A 26,451-nucleotide genomic window follows, 5' to 3' on the forward strand; every position below is an offset into this window, starting at 1 on the left:
AAAAAACTGGAATTATATTTTTAATTCTGAAGATGTTGAATATTTATGAAACGGAATATTTTTAAATGTCAGATTATTTTATACTCGTATAATTTATTCTTACTGTCCTATGCACATTAGAACAATTAAATCAAGTTATACATATTTTAATTTTGATAACTGGAAGACGTTTCGCGTAGTTTCTCAATAGTGTTGGATGACTTTAGGTGGCATCGGAATGATTGGCGGTGCGTGAAGGCAAATTTTTCTTCTCGTGAACCTTGAATCAACGGTAGAGCGCGCACAGTCGTACACGCATGCGATATCAATCAGGGTTGCCGTGACCGTGTACGATAACGTTACGAGTACATACCATTTAATTTGAAAATTTTATCACTATACATACAAAATTGCACATAACTAAGTATATGATATTTAATATTATTTTAGATATACACAACATTACTAATAGAAAAACTTTGTCACTATGTGACAAATGATCAAAAACTTAATTTGGTGATTTAAAATCTAAAAGTAAACATAGTTATTTGTTAATTTATATGTTTTTATTTTCAAATTAACATCCACAGGCTCTAAAATACTAATGCCTTTTGTGTAACACCATGCATTATAATTATGCTTATCTTGCAGGTGACATTATATTTAAGACTACAATTCAACAGTTCTCTGACTGCCTAGTAAAGCTAGGACGTGGCCCGGCGCTAATGTTATTTTTCTATTACAATATCTATTTTTTTTATCTGTACCTTTGAAAAAAAATTCTTCGCAATCCAACAGGCGCATACACTCACATACATGCACACATACATACACACGAACATATGTACATATATATGTTATTTAATCAATTAATTTTTTGATGATGGCTTACAGATGACTACTCTTTTTATGAGAGCATGGACCCCACACTACCCCTTAGCATCTTGAGCAAAACCCTTGCTACTGACATGTCGCCCTTTTAGAGGCATCTTTTCAGATTGTATTCCAGCATGGTTAATGTTATTGTGTTTAAAAGAAAACGATATTTTGACAGCCCTACACTCGCAACACAACTCGTCTGCTAGATCTTCGCGCTTCCACACCAGGTACGTATGCCAGCGATGGCAGAATCAGTCGTACTCGCGCACTAATGTGCGCACGGAGCGCGCGATCTTTATGTTATTATTTATTTTACATAACACCGGTATTAATAGCAAAATTCAATTTAAACATAAATAAAAGTGATTGTAAATAAATCAGGAAATCATGTTGCTTTTATAAATTCGATTAGCAAAAAATGGTAAGCTTTATTAATAAGTTTAACTTGATTGTTATAAACTACTGTTCATAATAAAATATAAATATTATTTAATAAACCTAGGTAACCTTTGGTTTTTTTTGTGTAACGTTTCTTTGTGGTGTACAATAAAGAGTGCTTATTACTATTATTATTATTATAACCTTATTCGCATAAGTATTTTAATTATTGGGTATATCTTCATATTTACTGCTACATTTTTATTTAAAACCTGCTTTTGGATTCATTTTAAGTAAAAAAAACGCGTTAACATATGAACTTGATACTTTTTTTGAACGTAATTATTGACGCACGAGTTTATTTCTTGTTATTATTTATTATTTTTATGCCAACAAATAATTGTTTTAGCTTTTAAATTATATTTTATATAAAAAGTAAACACATCTTATAAGGACGGATTTACCGGGGTGGTATTTTAAATAAGTATTCATTTTACTTATCAGTATTAGTGTTGGTTTTGTGTGCGAGAATAAAATTTACTATTTTTCCAATTATTAAAAAATATACATTTGAACTAACATAAACTTAAAAGACAAAAAAAATTATTATCTACTTATGATTCCAATTACCTATAAAATCATATCGCTTTGATTAAACGCTGTCAATGAATCAAACTAACAAAAGTGGTTTATGTGATCACATTTCCACGTTAATAAAAAATGTTTCTCATCTTACAACACGAGATAATTGTGTATCAGGTAAATATATCGAAAATCAATCCATTCACATACTTCTTGTTTATAAAATGTCACATTGTATATTGGTATTCTACATTTTTGTCTTTTGTTTTGCCTGCTCATTGCCAATAAGTTTTCATTGTTTGTTCTTTGTAAACTATGACCTAAATACCAGTCATTGCTGACTTTTTAAGTACGAGTCGGAAAATATGATGCTATTAAACATTATTTTACGTAATACCACATAACTTCGAAATAAACGTTTATTGTTTTTTAACATTTAAATCACTCATTTATATTTTATAAATAACGATAGGTTGTTCTTTAAAAATTATTTCCTGATTACAGATTTATTTTTAAATTTAATGAAATGAAAAATACGGTCATTATTCTATGAGGAAAATGTAAGCGAGACGTAAATAGTGCCAATATTTTTTTACACTATTATCAAAGATAAAAAATATATTATTACAATTGTTTTTTTTTTCTCATCATTTATTTTTACTCGTGATGTTGTTTGTTACTAATAATTTTACAAATACTATCTTTAGTTTCTTTCCAGCGTTTATATATTTTTATATTCATTATACTTAAATCAAAAACGAAATCAAAAAAGGAAAACAAATTTCCATTGAATTCTCTTTGTTCAAGCTTTTTCTTTTATTTTCTTCTACCTGTCGACTTTGTACACTGTGTTGCTGTGCACTGTGGCTCACCTGCCACTTGCCAGTTTAGCTTGTCAATCGTTACAGGAATGTTGTCCAATGGATTTTAAGTTTTTCTGGCAATCATCAAAATTTTACCTTTCTCCCTATTACTTTTGAATTTCTGCAAGAAAGCTACAAAAAGCAATTCTATTTATGGAATGAATATTCAATATATGTAGTAATTATCACAAACTATAATACTAGAAATACTAGAAATTTAATAAATAAAGACCAATCCTCACAGATGACTCTTTTTGTTCAAGGAGAAAAACATTTTTATTACTATTATTGTTGGCTACTTTATTTTATTTTTATTACTCGTTATTATAATGACCGGAGAAATACGCATTTTGATTCCGCTAGTACCCTTTGAATAAAAAATAAAATCCTTAAGATCTTAAGACTTAATAAGATTTTTAATGAAATAAAAAAATAAAAGTAGCAGTTTATATTACAAGTTGATTCATAAGTAATAAACAAATTAAAGTGGATTGTAATAATTGTGTTTGCTCGTAAACGAAAAAAAAAACCGACTTCAATTACATCGACAAGTAATACAACATAGGTAGACGAAAGAATAGTCAAGTAAATACGCATTATCAAAGATTACTCCAAAAGTTGTAACCATCACATGATAAATATCGACTTTCGATTAAATAAAAAATCATCAAAATCGGTACACCCAGTAAAAAGTTATCCGGATTTTCGAGAGTTTCCCTCGATTTCTCTGGGATACCATCTTCAGATCCTGGTTTCCTTATCACGGTACCAAACTAGGGATATCTTCTTTCCAAAAAAAAAGAATTATCAAAATCGGTTCATAAACGACGGAGTTATCCCCGAACATACATTAATATATATATATATATATATATATATATATATATATATATATATATGCGATCGAATTGAGTAACCTCCTCCTTTTTTAAAGTCGGTTAAAAATAAGAAATAGGATTATGCCTGTTCATAAACAAATTTTTTCAGTCACTCTTTCACCATTCGGACAATTAAGCTATGAAATAATTTACCATTATATACCATTATATAAATTAAATTAAAAATTAAAAAAAAAACCCGACACAATAACCTGAGTTGCCTTTAAAAAGTAAAAAATAATTAAAGAAACTCAATCTTAAAGTACCTAAATATGTACAGAGTATTAATAATTCTAAAAATACATCGGCGATTATAATGTAGATTTTGTTAAGTTGTTAATAATTGAGTATTTTCCCCACTTTTACCCCCAGAATTTTTTCAGGGCTCAACCGATTTTCATTGAACAAATAATTTTTAATGTGCACGTGATGCGCTTTCATTTGAGACCCCACTAGACTATATTTGCAGATATTCGGTTATTCTTCCCCACTTTCACCCCCCACAACTTTTAAACGACTCAATCGATTTTCATAAAACATCTCTAAAAACACTCGCCTGTAACTCACCTTTCATACAAAAAAAAAATTAAATTAAAATCGCTTCATACGTTCGCAAGCTATGGAGCCACAGACAGACAGACACGTCAAACTTATAACACCCCTCTTTTTGCGTCGGGGGTTAATAAAAGAAGCCAAATCACTCCCATTGTTCAAAAAATTAGTAAAAAAGCATTACCTTAATACTGAGGGCGATTCCAATAAATTTATAATATTTGTTTTATTTATTAATTTTTTTAATTTTTTATATTTATGTCGGAATTGATTGTAAATTCTATGAGATACTATTGTTATATGTATGAGTTTATTATATTATTCTAATGTATATATGTATTGCTTTTAAGTATTAATGTGTAGATATTTGTATGTAAGTTTATTATAATATAACTGCACCACCTACCCGATCTTCAAATAAATAATACTCAATCCTATTTCGGGTTGTCTGGAAGAAATGGCTAACTAGCCATAAGACCGCCTCTTGTACTACACATTCTTAAGTTGTCTGTATTATTATTATATTGTATTTGCATATTGTGGTGTACAATAAAGAATAAATAAATAAATAAATTATTCAATAAAATAAAAGATATTGTATAAACTAACGTAATTATATTAATTTATATATTATTAGCAACTTAATTGCAATTGTGAAATAAATTTTAATAAACTACCTAAGTTTTGCCAAGAATCATCCGTAATGCTACTCAAAACTCATTGCATACTCATATCCTCAAAACGAAATCACTCATTTTCCTCGATTTCTATAGCCGTGAATCAATTACTACATTTTATAGTAACACGCAACGTGCATTGCGGGAAATCAAATAAAATGGAATTTAAAATTTAAATAAATCTCATCACTTATAAATTAATTAATGAAATCTATGACCGCATATCCTTGACGAAAAAGGAACTTAAAACGTGTTTTGTGTTGTATTGAATCTCTTATTTTAATGATTATTTACTGAAATTAATTGAACTGAATCAGTCTGTATCGAATGTCTTACGGTTGGGAAATGGCCTTACCCCCATTTTGGAGAAGTGTTTTAACGCAGGCCACCATGTGACCATACTGTTCTTTGTCATTTACTCTGCTCGCCTAGGCTAATAATTCCTAGTATGGCTTGCCATGCGCTATGCCAAAACATCATATTTTTATTATTGTGTATTTTCAAAGTATGAATTTACTATTCAAGTTAATGTGACTGTCGAAACATGAAAGGAATAATAACCTCAATTTTTTCCAGTAACAATTCATTAAAATTAATTTAAATAAAAATTGCAATTGTTTTAAATACAATTATAATAACAATCACGGTCTTACAATAACTGTATAATTGAAAAACATTTGTGTTAGCATTATCTAGGAAAAACTTTATCTTATTATTATTACATTTAACTGTTATCGTTCCTTGAACCATTGTATATAATAATTACAATTTCCAATGTCATTTTACAACATAATAGTAGCAGTAAAAGAGTGTTGTAAAATAAAAACAGTTAATCTGGTGTAGTGTACGAATTCGATTGTCGCTAAGAGCAGATATTTATCATTGCTTGTGGTAGTAAACACATCCAACAGCCCACAGTAAAACAGCGTGATGTATTTAACTCATCTCCGAAAAACGGCTTTTCCCAAGTGAGACCCTTTAAAGCTGATTCAGTTCAACAAAACCACAGCACTCATTTTTTTTTATCATCAATTCATAGACAGTAGTCTGTCGTAATTTTTTTAGATAAAATAACTAATAAACCATAAACTTATTCTTACTCACAATTACACGAGTATAAACGCTATGTAGATTTTTATTTTTTAATTGATGCTGCATACAATAAGTCATCACTAAATAAAGAAATATTTATGTGACAAAGTTATTTACAAATAACGAAACTTGAATATATTCATTTACATATACGGATATCATAGAGATAAAAAAAAACTGTTTGCCTTCCGTGGAAAATTTATACGTGCGTTATATTCCAGTAACCTTTCATTACGATGTATATAATAATTAGTACTATAGCCCTTACAATGAGCCAGTTTCAACATTTTATTTATTTATTTATTAAAAATAGGTTTCCTAATCAAGTTTGTACAAATGGAATATAAAAATTAAGAACTCTATAGTAACAGTAAATACAAAAACCAATTAATGGTAAAGAATATTCCGATAGGTATGTACCATTGTACTAAGTTTTTAATTATTTATTATTTTTAAAGTTATCTGATTAAACTATCTGGCGCATAACGATATCAATCAAATAAAGATTTACCATATATTCTTCTTTCCATGTTAAGAAGTTCCATTTTATTTGTCAGGTATTTGTACTCGAATCTTGTGACTATAAAGTTTTAGTTTATTAGTTGAGATGAAACCTGATCTAAAGACCTACTATAACTGATAAAGCCTATCAGTCACTTATATTATAAAGATCACAGAGGTACAAAAATTAATTTTCTCACGATCTTTCAAGTAGATAGAATACATATTCATCTAAGACAAAATTATTTTTTTAGGTCAGGCCATGCTAAATTTTTGTACCATTGTGGAATTAAATTAGTTCTTTTGAAAGAAAGAACAATAACGTTTCGTTATTTGTTCACAGAAGCAACAAAGGCAAAGAAATATATTACGCATCTAACATAATCATTAAATTTCAAAAAAGAACATCGGAATTCAGTTTTTTAGAGAACTTAGTATATAAAAATGACGGAGGTTCAAAAATGGAAAGAAGAAGCGCCAGCGAACTTCTATGCATGTTGCACAGCGGCACTTAAGGAAGGAAACCAATCGCCAGAATCATTCAGAAAATGTTGGACCAGAAGGTTGTCACCGCTATACTGGCGATTGCCAATTTTCCTGTGGGCCATTGTCATTATTTCCTGGTCGACCATTTACTTTTGGGGACCTCGAGAAAAGTTCCTACTATATATGACTCATTGGGGTCTTGTACTTATTTTCCTGGAGTCTCTTTTTGGCATCATTGTCGTTGTCAAAAAATACCCTGAGCAACTACCCGGTAAGTTTTAAATAATTATTTTCCGTAATTTTTAATCTTCTGTATCGTTTTAAGTGTGTTTGTTCGTGCATGTAATTTCTATATAAATATGATGCTGTTTTATAACTTGAATAATGATTTGGTACATTTTCATTTTACTGCTTTGTATACATTGAGTTTAATCTCGACGCAAATAAAATATCACCTGACTGAAATATAGTTGCAGAACTAAAATAGCACAAACACATGTCCCCATTCTGTTCGTAAAATAAATATCATTGGCACACAGAGTCATTAATCCCGGTAGAAATCTAATCAGATTAAATAAATCGAATTTAGAAGCTAGTTAGAATAACTGAATAAAATAATGTGTACCTGTCTGTTATCATTTGAAATATTTGATTAATAAAAAATATTACTCGAATATTCTTACTATACATTTTGTCGAACACTTCAAATAGTCTTTAAACGTTTAATTTTATTACATTATTACTTATTAGCATAATATTTAATATTACTGATAATAGTAAATTAGTTACTTTTGTATTATTCACTAGCGACTCGCCCCGGCTTCGCACGAGTGCAATGCTGATACTAAATATACAACAGAATGTCTTTATTTATAGTGTGAAGCTAGCTTATGACATGGTTATTAACATAATAACAACAATATTCAAATATGCGTCGTTATATTACACGTTATTACAGAATGCGTTGAAGAAATAAAGGTTCACTGCTCGTTCCCCGTAGGTGATAGCGTGATAATATGTAGCCTATATGTTGACCCGACTTCTTAATAATATTCGTGCCAAATTTGAAGTAAATCCATGCAGCACTTTTTGAGTTTATCCCGGACATACATACAGACAAACAGACAAAAATCCTAAAAACTATATTTTTGGCTTCGGTATCGATTGTAGATCACACCCCAAGTATCCTTTAGAAAAAATATTCAATGTACAGTTTTGACTTTCCTACCATTTTATTATATGTTATATGTATAGAACATAGATAATTTCTCTCTCTTAATATTTTTGAATACAAATTGATAAGACATATATATGCGAGTTGTAATAATCAAATGAGAAGCTTAGCATTAAGTTGTTTTAATAAATGACAACAAATAAATTATTAAAAAATATAAAAGAATTTATACAGACATTTCAACGAAAACATTGGAACAAATGCACTGATAACATGGAACAAATGTACTGATAACATGTGCGATGACATAATGCTTCCAAATGTTAATCTATGTCAATATCTCGGTCATAATACAAAAGTCTAACAGTGCGTGTCTGTAATACTATAAGCAAGTAGTACGTGATCAGCCTTCACACTTATCCGTGTCTCTTTGGTATCTTATATTTGTCTTCTGAAAAATTACATATGCAGTATCATATGCGTACGGACATACCGAAAGTTTAAATTGAAGACTAATATAATAAACTTGTATCCTAAGTCTATAGACAATGAGACAATTATGTAACAATTTAAAGATTGAATATTTTTTTACATTCTTTCTACCATTCCTTGCAAAACAAATCCGTGACCAGAGTTCTGCTCGGGTGAAAATATGGAAAATAAAAATCGCGATAATTTATATATAATATATAAATTTTAAGCCACCATAAGTAGATCAAATTTTGATGCTCGTAATCATATATTAGAAATATCATCGAAATCGTGTAACAGTTTTCGCGATTTCATCTTTATCTATACTAATAAATGAAGAGCCGGTTTTTTGTTTGGTTATACTGCGAAAACGACGGAAGCGATCGGAATAATATTCATACCATAAGATGCAGCGTGTTTCGGAGAAGGTTGTAGTATATGATATGTTCGTGATTAGTTATCGTGCAAAAAAATATGGGCAGACAGACGTCGCTAGTATACAATATATACATACAAATCTTGCTCGTTTCGTAGTATAGGTACAATAAAAAACAAAATTCTATAAATTTAGTTCTATTTTTAATTTGGTTAAAAAGCAAATATAAAATAAGTATAATTATTTCATAAAAGATGTAAGTCCGGCTATTTTGAATTAAAAATATTTTTTGTTATAAAAAACATAATTACAAAAAATAACAATTTATCAAACAAATAAATATATTCTATTCAACTGATTATTTTAATTGCTTACGTAATTATATATTACATTTGCAGTGTTTCCATCGCGACTTGTATCAAAAGTACTCAAATATTACGCGATTTCTGTTATCCGATTTTTATAAACACACAGTATCTGTGTATATTTAAATAAAGATAAATCTCTATGAATATCAACCATATTCCAACCATTTGAACGTTTGCCGTGTTTACATTTTTTATGTTACGTATATATTGATATTGGTTCTACGTGGATTTTTTTCAATCTATCAGCTTACGATGTAAGCAAATAATTCTAAAAGTGCACATGTTTCTCGCAACCAGTCACCACATCATTAATGTATGACGTAGGTACGTCTTATAAATATTAAACTGTTATTAAAACTAAAATTCTACTTGTTGACCGTGAAACTGGCATTTTAATTAATGTATTTATTAATGGGATCAACAATGCATTACGAACCCAAATATTAACGCAAAGACATAAAAATAAATTAGCTATTCAATAACTTTTGCAATAACCACATTCTGAGAATTTAAATACCAATTTTTATTATTTAATTCAAAAGATAATGTATAGCTATATATATTTTAACCTCGTATTATACCTTAATCGTCATAAAACTTATTAAAAAACAACCGTCAGCGATAGGACTCCTGTTTTTTGGAACCGACAACTTAAGCTGTGACTACCAAGGTGACGATTACCTTGTCCTTGCGCACGACCGCCACGTAGATGTATTCATTAGGCAAATCAGCATAGAAATAACCATGTTACTCTATGGAAATAACCAAAAAGGCATTTAAACTAACCTTTTTCGTGGATCGTAAGACCTTTGACATTACTTTCAATTCGTATGGCTATTAACATCGCATCCTTTACCTATATTAATAAGTGGTCATGTGACGCTTATTCCTATGAACAAGAGATATGATTATAACATATTAATTTTTAAAGGAGATTAATTCTTGCATATTATCAAAATTAACTTAGGGTTCCGTAATAAAAATTTTAATAGCATAACCGTTAAAAAATTGTGTATTTGTCTTTCTGTCCGTAACAGATAAGTCACCCAGAGTAAAATTGTATAATCCAGATTCTGTGTGTAAAGCAAGTAACACTACATTTGGAAAGTATAAGCGTGTGTAAAACTATAAAATTTCTCATGTCTATCAATTTGAAAAACAGCTGTTAATCTTTTACTTCTCAAAAGTTATTAAATACCTTTAGTAAAATTTTATCCCAATGCGCACTACTGTAATTGCTAAAATATCTAATAATACACGTTGAGAAACACGAATATAATTATAATGTTCAATTGAAATGAATTTTGTACTTTACTAGCTAACGCGTCGATCTTTGTAGCGCCATTCCTTTTTTCGTAAGAATATCGATTTTTTTTTTTTAATTTTTATTTTATGCAAACTTTGACCTGATATTTGCGAACACAAAAAAAAAGAATTATCCACTTTTGGGTAGTCCAGAAGTTATGCGTGTACATTTCAGTGATTCATTTTAATTTATATGGGTTGTATTTTGCGAAACCTTTCCTAAGATAATTTTCATATTTGACTAACATACTTACAATTTATTGTTTTCTATCTAAACGTATATTACACAGATTAAATAAACATCTTTAATAAATCATTCACATTTAATCATTTTAACTACTGCAAGTCTGTGTTTGATTTACGATCTTTTGATAATTACGTAACATAACTGCATATAAGTATTTTATCTATGTTTTTTATTATTATTTTTGTGTTTACTAGTAAACAATGAAAACATAACAGATACAATAAAGTTCCACAAAACTGTTTTAATCACTTTGACTGCGAAATCAGTAATAGCCACCATACATTAGAAATAGGCACAATTCAACAAAGTGAGAACAGGAATTTGCGCAATTTATACTTAAATAAACTTAATTTGGTCTCCTGTCGGATATCTTTGGTTTCGGACATTAATTAATTGGTTGAATTATGGTGATTTTATAATAATGCATTTGGTTGATATCATTATCATGTGTGTATCGTAATAATCAACATTTAGTCATCTACTTACTATGATATCTGTAATCTGATTAAAAAATCATTTAATAAAGATTATATTTAAAATATAGTATAATATGTTTATAGGTACATTTACTATTAGACTTTTGAAAGCGTTAAAAATTAAATCTAAAGATAAATTAATTATTTTTAGTAATATATGGATGGTATGGATCGTTATTAATTTATCTAAATGCTTAGGTGATCTTCACAATAATTTTAATATGTGTTTGAAACTAATGTTTGTATAATTTACGACCGCTCTGGTGTAACGGTGCGTGTGCCGTGTCGGCGGCGCCTAAACACCGACGGTCGCGGGTTCGATTCCCGATCGGAGTGGATATGTGTGTTTATACAAATATTTATTTTCGGTCTGGTTGTTGGTACTTTTGGGTCTTCCCACCGTGTCTCGGAGAGTACGTTAAGCTGTCCTCCCGATTGTTATCGTGTACACATGAAAGCGATCGTTACTTATAGTAGGCAGTATATCCGCCAACCCGCAGTAGAACAGCGTAGTGGATTAAGCTCTGATCCTTCTTCTACATGGAGAAAGAATCCTATTATATAATTTACAGTATACTTAGTATCACTAAAATGGGTTCGCCGACCAAACCGTCACAAACAAAACAAATGAGCGAACTGACAATTATCTTGAAGTCGCACATATATTTTTGACATATGTTAATTATTTTCAAGTAAACATATCTTCTTTTTAACGTTGACCTAAAATTTTAAATATCTGATCTATTCTTTTAACAGTTCACTGCGGTTTTTTTTGCATACTACTTACTATAGTTTAATGAACATGTCAAATAATTGTTCATTTTCAGAATCAAAAGGGATGCCATGGGTTGTAAAAACCTATTGGGTGCTATACAACATAACTGTGCCTGTGGCGTTTCTTATCACACTCTTCTACTGGGCAATTTTAAGAGCTCGTACGTATTCAGTATCTAATCATAAATAATATTGATACTAAGAAATTGCTACTTTTTAATAAATTAATGTATCTATATATTTTTTTAATTTTTATCAAAATGTATATTTTATACAGAAGAACCAATAAAAATGTAGAAAAAGATAATAGTATTTTGCATGATTTTTTAAATACAGTTTAATAGTTTAAAATTCAAACTCTGATCAGTCCATTTTTATCATTTACTCGTATATTTAACAATCGTATATTAATTCGTTATTATTCGGTAAGTTAATTTATTATATCAACCATTTCAGCGGGAAAGAAAATCAACTATGCTCCAAACCCAATCTTAGACATAATGCTGCACGGCGTTAACTCAGGGCTCATGTTCATCGAGCTGGTCTTCTCGAGGCACCCTAGCCGACTGCTTCATATAATGCAGCCTCTGTATTTCGCCCTTGCATATCTTCTATTCACCGTAGCGTACTATATCGCTGGAGGACTTGACCCGTAAGTTATTTTTATGTTCTTTTTAATCGTAAATATATGGGTAATCTATGAGACACGGTAAGAAATATACTGCTTAAAATTTGGAACTGTCCGACTTAGGAAGTACCTCAATGATACAGAGAACAATCAAACAGAAAAATAATACTTAAGTGTAGCTGCAGTAAATCTATGTGAATGTTTAAATAGTTTAATAATGCAATAAGTATATAGTGTGTATAATAAATGAGTAGCAATACGAATATGTAAATCATAAGATTCACTACGAAAGTTCACTAAAACATTGTGTAAAATTTCAAACAACTTTTTACAATTTTATCGTAGTTTATTGAGTTTTTAGATGCCTGACGTCTTGGATACTTTACAGCAACCATGATAACGAGAGAACTGATTTATTAGATACAATTATCATATACAATTATTATATTAGAAAACGATGTGCAAAACCTGATTGAAAAAATACTCAAAAATCTGACAAAAATACTTAAATCCATTCCAACTTCGATATTTATTTTATTAATCAAAGTGTTATTAAAAGTAATATAATTATCACATATCGCAATATTGCCAAAATGCAAATGTGATAATATAATCACAAACCGAACCAACATGTCAACCTTGTGATTTTATAATTAGGTAAATTTAATTATTTTTTTAATAATAACTTTGTGCAACGGTAATTATTAAAAAAAAAGTAAAAAAAAACAGTTTTCCGCTACTTTTATTTTGTTTTTCTGTTCGCCATATTGGGTGACTCCAACCAATAAATTCGGTATACTATAAAGTCAAAAAAGGAAAAATGCGACTCAAGCTGCGACAAAAAAATTGTGACGTTTATGGACCTAAAGCAGTGTCAGTAACCGTAGCACAAAATTGGTTTAAGCGTTTTCAGTCAGTAAATTTTGATGTCAAAGATGCATTTCGCTCTGGTCGTCCAGTAACGGATAAACGTGTTCTCATTTAAAAAAAATGGAGTTAGATCGACATTTGAGTAGTTACGATATACCTGAAGATCTTTGAATTAACCATAAAACAGTTTGGACCCATTTGAAAAAGGCTGGCTATACAAAAAAGCTAATAGACCGTATACTCTGTGTACATATAATATTATGATTAATGTAAATAAATTTTGTAAAATCTTACCTTGAGTTTTTATATAAAATACGAAGAAACTTTTACTCCGACCTAATATTATAAAAAATTCTGGAGACCTATGTCCAGCAGCGGACTGTACTATTCTGAAGTGAAGAATTATAGACCACTAGGTAATATTAGGTATACCTATATAGGTAAAGTTAATTTATTATTAAAATCGCCCAAAACGCCACTTTAAAACAATTAAACAAAATAATATTGCCTAACAAAGGACGTACACACATATATTATACATTAATGTATATGTTGAAGACCCGATATACACTATCTTGATAAAACATAGATACTATAAGTGAGATAGGTACGCCGGGGGAACTATTAAATATTAAATAACTCAGCATCGAAATACAAAATAAACCAAACACCAGAATACCAGATACACAAAATAACTTTTAGTTTAACTGATTTCTAAGCTTACGTTAAATTAAAATATAAAGCAGCCGTTTAAGGTTTTTTAGTATTTAAAAATCACAGACCACAGAAATACTAAAAATCACAGACCACGAAAAAATATAGAAAAATTGAATGCAAAAAGAATAATGAACTATTGAAAAAAACTGAATCCCAAAATTATTAGGAAACGATATTCGTTTTTTTAGTTTTTGGCAAAATGATAGCATAAAAATGTTATCAGGTAACTTTGGAGTTCATAATGATTTACTACATCAATCGTACCTTATCTGAATATTATAACAGAATATTATTCTCGGGATTCCTATAAACAGATTGGAATCTAATCCTTGGTTAAAATTTCTTGACAGGGAACATCTTTCTGACGTCTTAACAATGAAGTTAACTTAAACAGCAACGCAATTTAAAATATTTTAATGTCAAATTAATATCTTTTATAAACATCATTGATTTGTTTACATTGTGTTAGCAACTGCGAATGTTTCAAACATAATTTTAACATATTTTAATACGTCTGAAAACCTTCTATAAAATAAAGTTATGGATCTTTGACGAGTTATCGCCCCATTCTTCTCTCAATGATAATTAAATTAGATGAGATATTTTAAGGTATGTTATTCACACGATGTAGTTATTGAGTATACAACAAACAAATACTAGCATCCTTCTAATAAATCAAACAAAGTATTAATAGCGCAGCGTGTATTTGAGAAGACCTTTAGCGTTCAATGACCAGATATTTGTATTACACGTTTATATTATATACACAATATGTATGTGTTATTAAGTAATAATAAGTTAATGTAAAATATTTTATGTTAGTAAATTTCAAACAAAACTTACTGAATAGCTTAAATATATGTAATTATAAAAAAAAATCTGTTTACTCGTAGACGAAAAAAAAACGGCTTTTATTTACATCAACAAGTAATCGTATACGTGGGTAGTAATCAATTAAATACATTTCTATAAAGTACATACAAACAAACATTAATTTTACATATATAGATTAGCGATAACTCTTTTTGAGTCTTTCAGATCTCGTTCAAATTTAAATGAGACACATGAGAATCCCCAGTTTCCGATTAAAAAAAGAATCATACAGTAAAACGCTATGAGGTAATAATACACATAAAATACAGGCGAATAGGAAACCTCCTTCTTTTTTATGTCGACTAATAAAGCCTCACAAATATTCTTTAAAAAAAAGTCTACATAAATAGTTCACTGCTGAACAAAGTAACCTACGAAACATCCCTACGAAAGATAAGCTTATCTACCACCTGCAATACTGAAGGTCAGTTATGTGTCCGTTATTTATTTCAATTCTTCCGTAACATGCCGGTATCAAAGTTTGCTATCATTTTTTAACTTATGTTCATCAAAAATTTGCAAGTTTTGTTAAAATCTAGAACAACTGAACTATTGTTTGTGATTCTTTTCACATAAAAACCTTGTTACACGATCTAAGGTAAAGATAGGATACAAAACATGAAACATTAGCCATAAATAGCCATAGCCAACACGATATGTATTCCACATGTTTATTTTTAAACATGCAATTACTAATTCTAATCATAAAGCCATTGTCTACTTACTTTGTACTCTGTTCTCTACACAAATAAATACCTAAATTAAAATTTTAATTGGTTTGAAAATATAAGTAACAAAGGGAGCTGTAAGAAAGAGAGCACAGTTTGAAGAGATTTTCACCTTTGGTTAACAAAATAGAGCTCGAATTTTTTTTTTTTTTTTGTTTTGTATACAACTTTTGCAGTTTTTTATAAAATATCTTAGAAAAAACTTTTTTTTTTTCTTTTATACAACTTTGTCGGCAAACAAGAGTACGGCTCGCCTGATAGTAAGCGATTACTGTAGTTTATAGTCGCCTGCGACACCAGAAACATCGCACGTTGCCGTCCCTAGCTCCGACCTCAAGGAACACAAAATGCTTGAGAACAGTATTATTTAGTAATATTGTTTAGCTCTTTTGTAAGATCGAGGTACTTTCCTAGTCAGAATGCTCAAGATTTTGAGCAGGATATTTCCGGCTGCGTTACCCCTACTTCAGTTAAACGGTATATTTGTGTGAATTAAAAAATATCCTGTATTATGTGTGCCTGATAATTTATGTTATTAAATGTCTAAAATATTTATGTCGTAGAAGTGTATAAGTATGTATCCTGCATTCTTTTTATTTGTTTTGAAGATACAACTCTCTATTAACAATAATACTGGCATGAACGAATGTTACTGGCATTAACCGAAAAAGTTATGTTTTTTTTTTTCCATTGGCATAGATCTTCTTTATAAAAATTCTCCAGTGCAAAATCCATTCATAAAACTTTCATTACAACAGTTCAGTTGCAAACAGTGCGAATAGTGCACTATAATGGAAATTTTTTCCGAATCTTGCTTAGCACGCGCTGTCGCGTTTAACTTGTCGTGTTTTTGACACAGATTTAAGACGCGCACGTGACCGTTCGCACAAATGATAATATGCGACAGCTGTTTAAAAATCTTTATGCAAACGTTACGTATATTATGTTGTAGATGGTGTATGTATAGAATATATTTTCCTTGTGTAAAAAATAGTAGTAAATTAACCACTTAAAAGTGATTAGCAAAACGTACATAAATAAAGCATATTTTGAATTTAGACCTAGAATCTCCATTTCTTACTAATAGATATTTTCAAACGTCAATTTCGATTATTATAGGCAAACGACCTTAACATGTCGTGAGCGAGCATGCGTTATTTGATTGTACAATATTGTTGCAAAACTATCGCTGATTGGATATCAAAAGTATATTTTTTTTAGTCGTCATTGACCTTTCTTATACCTATTTAACTTCTAAGGTTGTCACATCAAGTTTTTTTTATTAATGACTTATTATCATACTGTATTTAAAGGCTGTAATGATGATGATGATAAAAAATAATTTATAATAATTATTATCATTATATATAATAAAACTAAGTTGATAAAATGTGCGTGCCGATAAAACTTAAAAAGAAGTCCCGGCGCGATAAAGGGACTTATATAGTGTGATAGCCCTTTATCCCCCCTCAAACAAGAAAGTTCCCGTTTTAACCTAAAGGGCGAGTTTTTAAAGATATAAGGGCTTTTCCAACCCTTCAACTTGGAAATTAAGTGTAGTGGCGCCATCTGTTGTCGAGTATTTGAACTTCATTCAGAACAACGATTATTTGGGTTGCATTAATGGCGCGAAATTTAAAATTCCAATTTCAATAAACTCTTAAATTACATTTGTTACTATAATAAAGTAATTAAAATTTTTAATATATTTTTTTTTTTTGTATTTATACAGCGGTAGCTAAATTATATTTTGGAGTTAAAGCGACATTATTTTAGTTATTCAAATTAGTTCTGAAAACATTTTAAAATTTAAGTTATTAAATTTCGCACCTTTACTACGTATGCTACTGCTGCAGAACCTATTGTTACGGCGGACGATAATGTCGAGAACATTCTAGAAGGTGTGAGAAAGAAAATATTCTCAAACTTTCTCGAATATCTCGAATATAAGAGCCCAGTGTCGCCCGCCAGAGTTAATTCGATTTGAACAGCAAAAAAAGCGATTTCGAAACGAAAAGGAAAAAGTTATTTAAAAAAAATTGGGATTGGAAATTTTTGTTAAATACCCGTGCGAAGCCAGGGCGGGAAGCTGGTAATACATATAAAGTTATGCTCAATAAAAACTAACACAGTCACAACCCTGGTTCAAGGTCATCGCTAAGCAACTCCGAAATAAGACATTATTTTGTATTGGTGAATTGAAATAAATTAGGGTATACTTTATACTTAAACTGTTATGGAAGTTACTACACGTAAACATCCTGCTGCAAAGTTTGGCAATCGGATGTATGAACAAAAACACATTGTATTATTAACATAATTATCATTGAATGTATGAGACATAGATAAAGCTTGCTTTAAACATGTAGTAGAAAAAAGTTATTGTTATCATATTTAACCGACTTCTTCAAAGAATGAGGATGATCGTAATTCGATTGTATATTTTAATTGTATTACCTCATAACTCTACTGGGTGGACCGATGTTATTAATTCTGTGTCTAATCAAAAGCGGATGCTTGTGTGGTTTCATATAAATTTGATCGAGGCCTGACAAGTAATTTTTGAGTCATACTATAAAGCGTATTTAATTGAATATTTTTTTGTCTACCTACGTTTAATTACTAATCGATGTGAGTGTGCCAGCAAACACAATTATTTTGCGATATATTTCTCGCAATTTTAAAACTTTGTGGTTTTATGGTAATTTCCTAATACTTACTTTTCACGTAATTACAGACGAAACATTTTATTTTTGAAGTTTTTATACATGTTTATAAGATTATATAAAATACATACTATATAATCATCAGATCAATTATTAAATTCCCGGTAGGTAATTTCATTTATGACTCATAATTTGATTTGATAATCGAAAAGACACACACACTATACTTGAGTAGTCACACTTATCTGTAGTGAATAAAACACGTATTTATTATATACGACTACGACTGATATCATCCTGATAGGACTTTAAAAATATACCAGACATGTTTGAGAAAAAAAATATTGAGAGAGCGACCTTGTGTCTTATTCCAAGCGTTATCCTTACATCAAGGTGAATATTATAATTAACCCGGTCAGATCTAAAAGATAGTGATGCTCTGCATACTAATGTACCAGACAATCGATCGTGCTCTTTTAAATGTCATTCTAAAGTATCTTTGTCATTCTAAGTACATGCTTGTTACAGATGGGGCAACGCGTTCATTTACCCGGTCATCGACTGGTCAAAGCCACTACAAACGCTAGTGGTGGTGACCTTAACGGCTCTCTTCCTAGCTCTCATGCATATAATTACGGTGGTCGTGGCTGCAGTACGCGACTTCATCATCAGGAAAAGCTCGATGAGTAAAAGCGGAGAATATAACGACGGTTTCGAAGCATAGCCGCTTTTACTCGCACTGGTAACGGTTATAGTACAAAATTATAACCGTTTAGAGGACTTTGACAAAACAGTGTAATGATAAACGATAAAGTATGGCGGTAATTTTTTTTTTTTGGGTCATAGTTATATTTTCTTACACGAGTAAGCTAATATGATTTGTCGTATATTAAGATTAATAAAATAAAGATCAATAAAACATTTATTGGACGGCAATCATTTAAATCTACTTTGTATTTTTATAAACAATAAGTAATTACCTCGATGGCTTTTAAATTTGTAAATAAATATAAATGACTCAAATCAAGAAGTAATAAACATTTGTACATATAATTCATTTCTTACATTAAAGAAAAATTGTAATTATAATTATGTTTAGCTGAAGAGCGTGAACTCCTTGCGACTTCCTTGAAATAGAGGTTGATATTGAGATGTGATTGACACACATATTGCCAGTGAACTTACGTTCTGTGAATTATTTAACCAACCGGTTACCATTTTTAAAAACGGACGACTTGTTTTGGTAGTACTGATTATATAATTAAATGTTATTGATTGTGTTCTATGATTTTTCTTTTTTTGTGTATCTCTTTGATTTAAGTGTGTATTAACTTTTTTAAACAATATTACTGTGATATTTATTTTTATTGTTAATATTAGTTACAGGTATGAAAATAATTAGATTAATGGGTTTGCCATTTTGCAGTATAAGATATTTCTATAATATATATACCAATTTTGTATCCTTTAATTTAAAGTGATGTCAAGGATTCAGGGTCTTGATTGTTAATTGTTTTTCTCTGTGCACTTGGTATGTATTGTAAGTTTTCAAAGAATTATATATACTCGTAATTAAATTTTCCTTGATGTGGAGGTTTCATGGCTTAAAGACATTTTAACCAAAAGCTTTATCCCAATTTTAGTGCAAGATAAACATAAATATATATATATGAAAATACAGACCATTACTAAGTAATGAAATTTGTAATATTTTAATATAACATGTAAGTTTATATACAATAGTATTTGTAAGCTATTTATGAAATATATAAGAAAAATATTTTTTTTTCATTATATGCGATATGTGTACACCAACATTTTAAAAATATCCGTGCCTCTCTTATTTCTTATACATTTAGTTATTTTTTTTTTTTCTATTTTAGTATAGGCACTTAGGTGTGGTACACACAACATAAAATATGAGCGTGTAATCGCATTTACAATGTGTTGTGCAGTAAAGAATACTCCCTTTACGTCGTAGTCAGTACCTTTGTGGAACTCGCAGGCACTTTAATTGTTTTTCTGAAACGTTTTTTATTGTGTAGGTTTGGTAAACGCTCCGAATCAAAATACATGCTTTTTTCCACCGTTGTATAAATGAGTACAAAACTATATATAATCTTTACAAATTTGTTTATGTCGATAAATATTTTTTTCAAATTTGTTTAAATAGTAAATATTATCTGTTACGTATGAGGGTATTTGTCCTGATATTGAGATTCCTTAAGTCAGAGAATGTGTGGGTAGTGACGCATAAAAGCGAAATCGCAGAAGAGGTTATTTTAATTTTCTAAAAAAAGTGTCATACAATCGATCGCAAATCTTATCAGAGATAAGAACAGTATTTGAAAACTTATAACGCTGGTTTGACACATCCGCGGACAACCGATAGTGACTGTTGTGTGTGACCTACCTTGTAGTAAATAATAGTGGACAAAATGGGTTCAGTAAAAAAGTATTTCAAGAAACAATTTCGACGTAATATGTTTGGTTTAAAATATAAAAGTAATTCAGATTTTTACTTGAGTTGTTTTCAAAGTAGTACGTCGGCACTACCGTTGTTGATTGTGAGATTATTGCTTTTCTTAACATGCCTGGGAATTTTTATATCATCACTTACAATCACAACAATGTACTTCTCAAATGCAGGACTATGGTTCTTATACATGACATCTTGGGGCGTAATGTTAATAACTATAACTAGTGGTTTTGGATTTGTCGTGTCAGCTACAATTTACCTTAAAGGAGATCCTGGTAAGAATAATTTCAACAATTAAATGGCTATGTGCAACAAAATTTACGTGCCAATCGTAAGTGTAATCTATTAGTTCATATATAGTAGATACATAATTGTAATGTCTGATACAGAAAAGCAATATCCATGAGTAATTTTCTGTCTCAGACATTAAAATATTAAACAAAAGTACATAATTGTAATGTCTAATACAGAAAATCAATATCTATGAGTAATTTTCTGTCTCAGACGTTAAAGTATTAAACAAAAGTGTTTTAGAAATTTCGTATTTTATTTCAAATATCAATACACGTATTTGTGATTACAATATCGAATATACCTGCGATTATTAAAAACTTATCAAGGAAAAGCCTTGAATAGTACGGAATGAGAATATTTCATACTAAGTAGAATACATAAATTCCAATTACATATTATTACTTAGTACTGCAGGTAATATTTTCTCGTCTATTACTCTATTAAAAAAAGTGTGTGTGTCAGTTCTGAATGCGAATGGAGTTTACTCCTGAATGAATAGCGTGATATTAAAAAATTAAAAAGTTCTAGTAAGTATATAAAAATATAGTAAATTAAAAAATAAAACTATAAAATCAAAACATAAATAATGTTTGCTATTCATATCAGCATACTATTATAATTAGATATATCTTGCTTCAGCTAAAAACGCTCTATCTCACTTCAGGTTTTACTGCTGTTTCTTTGTTTCACACGATTTCACTCCTCAAACTTTTTTGATTCCGTGCGCCTTATGTCGTTTTTAAGGAGTTAACTACAACAAAAAAAAATTTCGTTAGTAATAGTATCACTTGTAAGCATGAGGTGCGATATCACACTAAGAAACGGATCTGTAATAGTACGAATGAAATCAGAAAACCAAAAATTCAGTTGGAGTCAGTTTTTAACCGACTTCTAAAAAAGGAGGAGGTTACTCAATTCGACCGTATATATATATTTTATGTATGTTCGGGGATAACTCCGTCGTTTATGAACCGATTTTGACAATTCTTTTTTTTTTTTTTTGTTGGAAAGGAGATATCCCTAGTTTGGTACCATGATAAGGAAACCAGGATCTGATGATGGGATCCCATCGAGGGAAACTCTCGAAAATCCACACAACTTTTTACTGGATGTACCGATTTTGATGATTTTTAATTTAATCGAAAGCCGATGTTCATCGTGTGATCTCATTTAAATTTCATCGAGATCTGATTGCAACTTTTGGAGTAATCTTTGATAATGCGTATTTACTTGATTAATTTTTCGTCTACCTACGTTGTATAAATTGTCGATATAGTTGAAGTCGTTTTTTATTTCGTTTGCCTCCAAATACAATTATTTAAAGATTAATATTATGGTAATATAGCGATTTAAGAGAGCTTATAAATATAAAGCCTACGTAAATGAAGAGATTTTTTAACTTAACCCGACATTTAAAAAAAAAGGAGAAGGTTTTCATTTCGACTACTGTGTTTTACCCAGAGGCGTATTAACCCTATGGCCATAAGCAGCACCGACCCAGGACGGCATTCTACGAGGGGCGAAACAAGATATACCTATGCGTATGCTCTGCTTGCTTCGCTCCTCGCAGATCGATAGAGCGATGTGAAAAAGTGATCGATTTTCACAACAATGGATAACAAAAAAAAAAAACACCATTGTATTTATGGAATGAGCGGGCCGCCTAAAGAAAAAAGGTCAGCCAAAAACTTCACCGAAAATAATCAATTATTTATTACACATCCCTTATACATATGCTGCTTTTACCTTTTTCCCCTAATTTATAGGGCGGTAAATTAAAATCAAAATCATCAAGTCAAATAAATACGTGTTAATAGCGATATTTTAAAAAGCACATGTTACATCTCAATTAAATTAAAATGGAACCACATCACATTTCGATTTACAAAAAAATCATTGAAATCAGTCCACTCAGTAAAAAGTTCTGAGGTAACATACATTAAAAAATAAACTCGAATTGAGAACATCCTCCTTTTTAGAAATCGGTTAAAAATAAGACTATAAAAAGTAATTGTTCTATTGTGTAATGTCTGTCCTGTAAGCCAGCACTTAACAACTTATTATATAAGTATTTTCTTATCAAATGTTGAACTATGATAAACTTTAAATATATTTTCAGATGACAGCTCTGGTCTACCTTGGTATATTAAGGTGTATTGGGCGTTGTACACATTGACAATTCCAATAGCATTTTTCATAACCGTCTTTTATTGGGCCTTTTTATCAAGTGCAAGTAAGTAAACCTTCAAAGTATAATTGTACCACCAGTAACAAGAGCCAGTAACAAGAAAACGTTTCGTGGTCATTTAATAAATTGTATTGTTTTGGGCACTTAAAACATTCATAGTATTATAAGAATGAATTATTAGGTTATGATATTCATATGCATAATAAAATCTCACAAACGATTTTACAATTGCAAAAATTTTTTTAAAGTATATACCTATTAATGAGTATTTAATAGATAAAGCATATTACTCTGTTCAAGATTATATTAAAGATAAAAATGTGTGGGTTTAGTGGCTCTTTATTTAATACGACGAAATTTATAATGTTTGACACTTTTTTTTAAATGAGTAATTATGAAATTTCTTGTCGACTCTTCTCTGCATAATCTACATTTCGACTCAGTGATAGCTACAACATAATTGTAATTAATTTTTTTAATGTGATATACTTATAATTTGCAAAATAACGATTCATAAGATCTATTCTAGTCCTCTGCCCAAAGGTTGCCTGGAAGAAATCGTTGCTTTAGCGATAAGGCCGCCTGTTGCAACTAATGTAAATTTATTATTTTTGTCCTCTTAATTAAATTTATGTTACTTTTTGTGTTGGTGTGCAAAAAAGTGTAAATAAAGAAATAAATAAATTAATCTTTTCAAACCTACTTAAATAAAGAAACTTCTGATATTTATTTTAAATATTATTTATTTTATATAAAATTTAAAAGAGTGACTCTGCTCTGAAGTGTAATTTCTGTAATAAAATCAATTAGTGGTTTAGCATTTCATACCTTTACTTTAATAAATCGTCGATAAATAAAACGATAAGTAACAAATGCGATAGATTACAAATATTTTCGTGATTTCAAGAGTAACACCTAATATCTATAACCTCAAAAGTGACTCATTTTCCGGTCTTATAGATTACGATAAATATTTAGTTATGAACACCCCTAAGTCTACCGTATAAGACTAAATATTTTAATACCAGCTCAGCGTTATGTGCCTACCGGATGAGCTCACAATGTAACATGAAAAACACTAATAAAGTATCCTCCAAATCGGCACTACACTTCTTTGTTATAATATTCCTCAGTCAATTCCTGAGAATAACCACTTAGTATTAAATATTGCACGCTCCAAAACAAAAATACCTACAATTATATACAAACTGTTTAACCACTAAGTAATAATTTTGAATAAGAAATATAAATAAATAATTGTTAGGAGTTTAATAATAAAAATCATTCATTTCCAGACGAGGAGTTCGCCGTAGACTCCGTGCTGGACATCTTCATCCACGCGATAAACAGTGTCATTATGTTCCTTCTGCTCATCACAGCTCGACAACCAACAAATCTGCTCCACTTTTACATCTCTATACTATTTGCTATTGTTTACGTTATATTTACTGTGATATATTATTCCGTTGATGGAAGAGACCCGTATGTACACTACTACATTTATTAATAATGTAATTTTGTAATAACATATACATTACCTATTATGCGTATGTCATGAACTCCCTAAATATCAGAAATAAGTTGGGAACAATTTAGTAATATCTATAACTGTTTTGATAACTCCATTATGTATATAAGAAAATAATGAGAAACTATGATTAATTAATATAATATAAATAAACAGTAATAGGAATATATCCCATATACTAGATTTGTTTTAAATCTTGCTATTAATAAAGAAAATAGCAGGAAAAAAAGGATCTTTAAAATTACAGATATTTTGAAAATTGTCCGTCTATATTTAGTTTTATAAAGGTTCAAATTAATGATTTTCAACCGATACCACTAAAATCATTTGTATTTGACTAGATTTTTATGTTACGAATAGGTTTTTTTTCAATGGGCAACAAATTATAAAGTAACACCAAACAAAATAATGAAATTCAAATTTTTCTTTCAGGTTCGGCAATCCTTACATTTATCCTGTATTAGATTGGAACAATGCCGGTACATCCATGATCACGGTTGTATTTGCAGCTATATTGATTATTGTTTTTCACTTCCTAACTGCAATGATGACCGTTGCAAGAGACGCCTTTAGTCGATGGTGGACGAGAAATGATGACAACTTTCAATTAGCCTAAGCCGCAACATTAAGTGCCATAATTGTGGAATAAAATCGCCACAACTCTTAACATTGCTAATTGCCAAAGTTGTAATTTTTACATGGATTACTAACTATAAAATATATAAAAACTTTTAAATATGTGAGAGCGAGTGTATGCAAGTGTTATCCCATATGTGACGATAGGTATATTTTACTTAATTCTGTTATCTTTTTTTGTGAAAAGATCTTAACTAGAGTTGTTTATTACACTGATAAGTTTTCTGTGACGGAATGTAAAATCTGAATAAAGACAACATTTTATTGCGATTTTTACATATGTATATATTAAAAGGAACTCAAACTGTTCGTTGACGTTAAATATATTAATTACTATTAACGTGACTTTGTAAATAAATTGTATACTTAAGCTTTATTTTTATTGGCAAATATGCGTCCATTTACAATTAACCCTAGTGTCGAAGGTTCTTCGTTAAATATATTTGAATAAGAAGAAACGTCGATTTACGATTTCCATTAGAGGTATTAAAAAAAAGGTATAAATATAAATGACAGTAGCTTAACATACTACTGGAGGAATCTAGTTCCTCCAGAAATTTGTTACAAATACTTTATGATTGAAATATTTAATTAAAAGTCCAAAATATTATTTGAGTTTATTTATTTTTTGTTCATTAGATTTTACATCTGCTGTGTCGTTATGACAGCAAAGTAGGTGTCGTAAGAGATAAGAGAACACAGATCTACTCCCACCTTGGAACTTAAAAAGCCGACTGATGGCGGGATATCCATCCAACCGCTGGCTTTGAAATACACAGGCCGAAG

The 26,451-nt window shown here is 29.8% G+C and overlaps 2 protein-coding genes across 2 annotated transcripts; both read left to right on the forward strand.

Moving 5' to 3' along the window:
• Window positions 1-1,082: 1,082 nt before the first annotated feature.
• LOC123657591 (protein rolling stone-like) lies at window positions 1,083-20,318 on the forward strand. The gene is made up of 5 exons (XM_045593116.1): window positions 1,083-1,279; window positions 6,725-7,138; window positions 12,112-12,219; window positions 12,515-12,710; window positions 19,069-20,318. Exons 2-5 carry the CDS (start codon window positions 6,826-6,828, stop codon window positions 19,262-19,264), a joined length of 813 nt encoding a protein of 270 aa, XP_045449072.1. The 5' UTR covers window positions 1,083-1,279; window positions 6,725-6,825; the 3' UTR covers window positions 19,265-20,318.
• A 45-nt stretch (window positions 20,319-20,363) lies between these two features.
• On the forward strand, window positions 20,364-26,275 carry LOC123657597 (protein rolling stone-like). Its single transcript, XM_045593122.1, has 4 exons — window positions 20,364-21,294; window positions 23,433-23,546; window positions 24,797-24,983; window positions 25,462-26,275. Exons 1-4 carry the CDS (start codon window positions 20,979-20,981, stop codon window positions 25,643-25,645), a joined length of 801 nt encoding a protein of 266 aa, XP_045449078.1. The 5' UTR covers window positions 20,364-20,978; the 3' UTR covers window positions 25,646-26,275.
• The last annotated feature ends 176 nt before the right edge of the window (window positions 26,276-26,451 follow it).

This window comes from Melitaea cinxia, chromosome 1 (assembly GCF_905220565.1).
Source record: "Melitaea cinxia chromosome 1, ilMelCinx1.1, whole genome shotgun sequence".
In the NCBI taxonomy this organism is placed as follows: Eukaryota; Metazoa; Arthropoda; class Insecta; order Lepidoptera; family Nymphalidae; genus Melitaea; species Melitaea cinxia.

What these genes read in the sequence shown, in the direction of transcription:
- LOC123657597 (XM_045593122.1), top strand. Translation starts at nt 20,979, where the DNA reads ATGGGTTCAGTAAAAAAGTATTTCAAGAAACAATTTCGACGTAATATG. An exon ending in TTACCTTAAAGGAGATCCTG is followed by an intron (nt 21,295 to 23,432) that starts GTAAGAATAATT and finishes ATATATTTTCAG; the next exon opens with ATGACAGCTCTGGTCTACCT. An exon ending in GGCCTTTTTATCAAGTGCAA is followed by an intron (nt 23,547 to 24,796) that starts GTAAGTAAACCT and finishes ATTCATTTCCAG; the next exon opens with ACGAGGAGTTCGCCGTAGAC.
- LOC123657591 (XM_045593116.1), top strand. Translation starts at nt 6,826, where the DNA reads ATGACGGAGGTTCAAAAATGGAAAGAAGAAGCGCCAGCGAACTTCTAT. An exon ending in ATACCCTGAGCAACTACCCG is followed by an intron (nt 7,139 to 12,111) that starts GTAAGTTTTAAA and finishes GTTCATTTTCAG; the next exon opens with AATCAAAAGGGATGCCATGG. An exon ending in ATCGCTGGAGGACTTGACCC is followed by an intron (nt 12,711 to 19,068) that starts GTAAGTTATTTT and finishes TGCTTGTTACAG; the next exon opens with ATGGGGCAACGCGTTCATTT.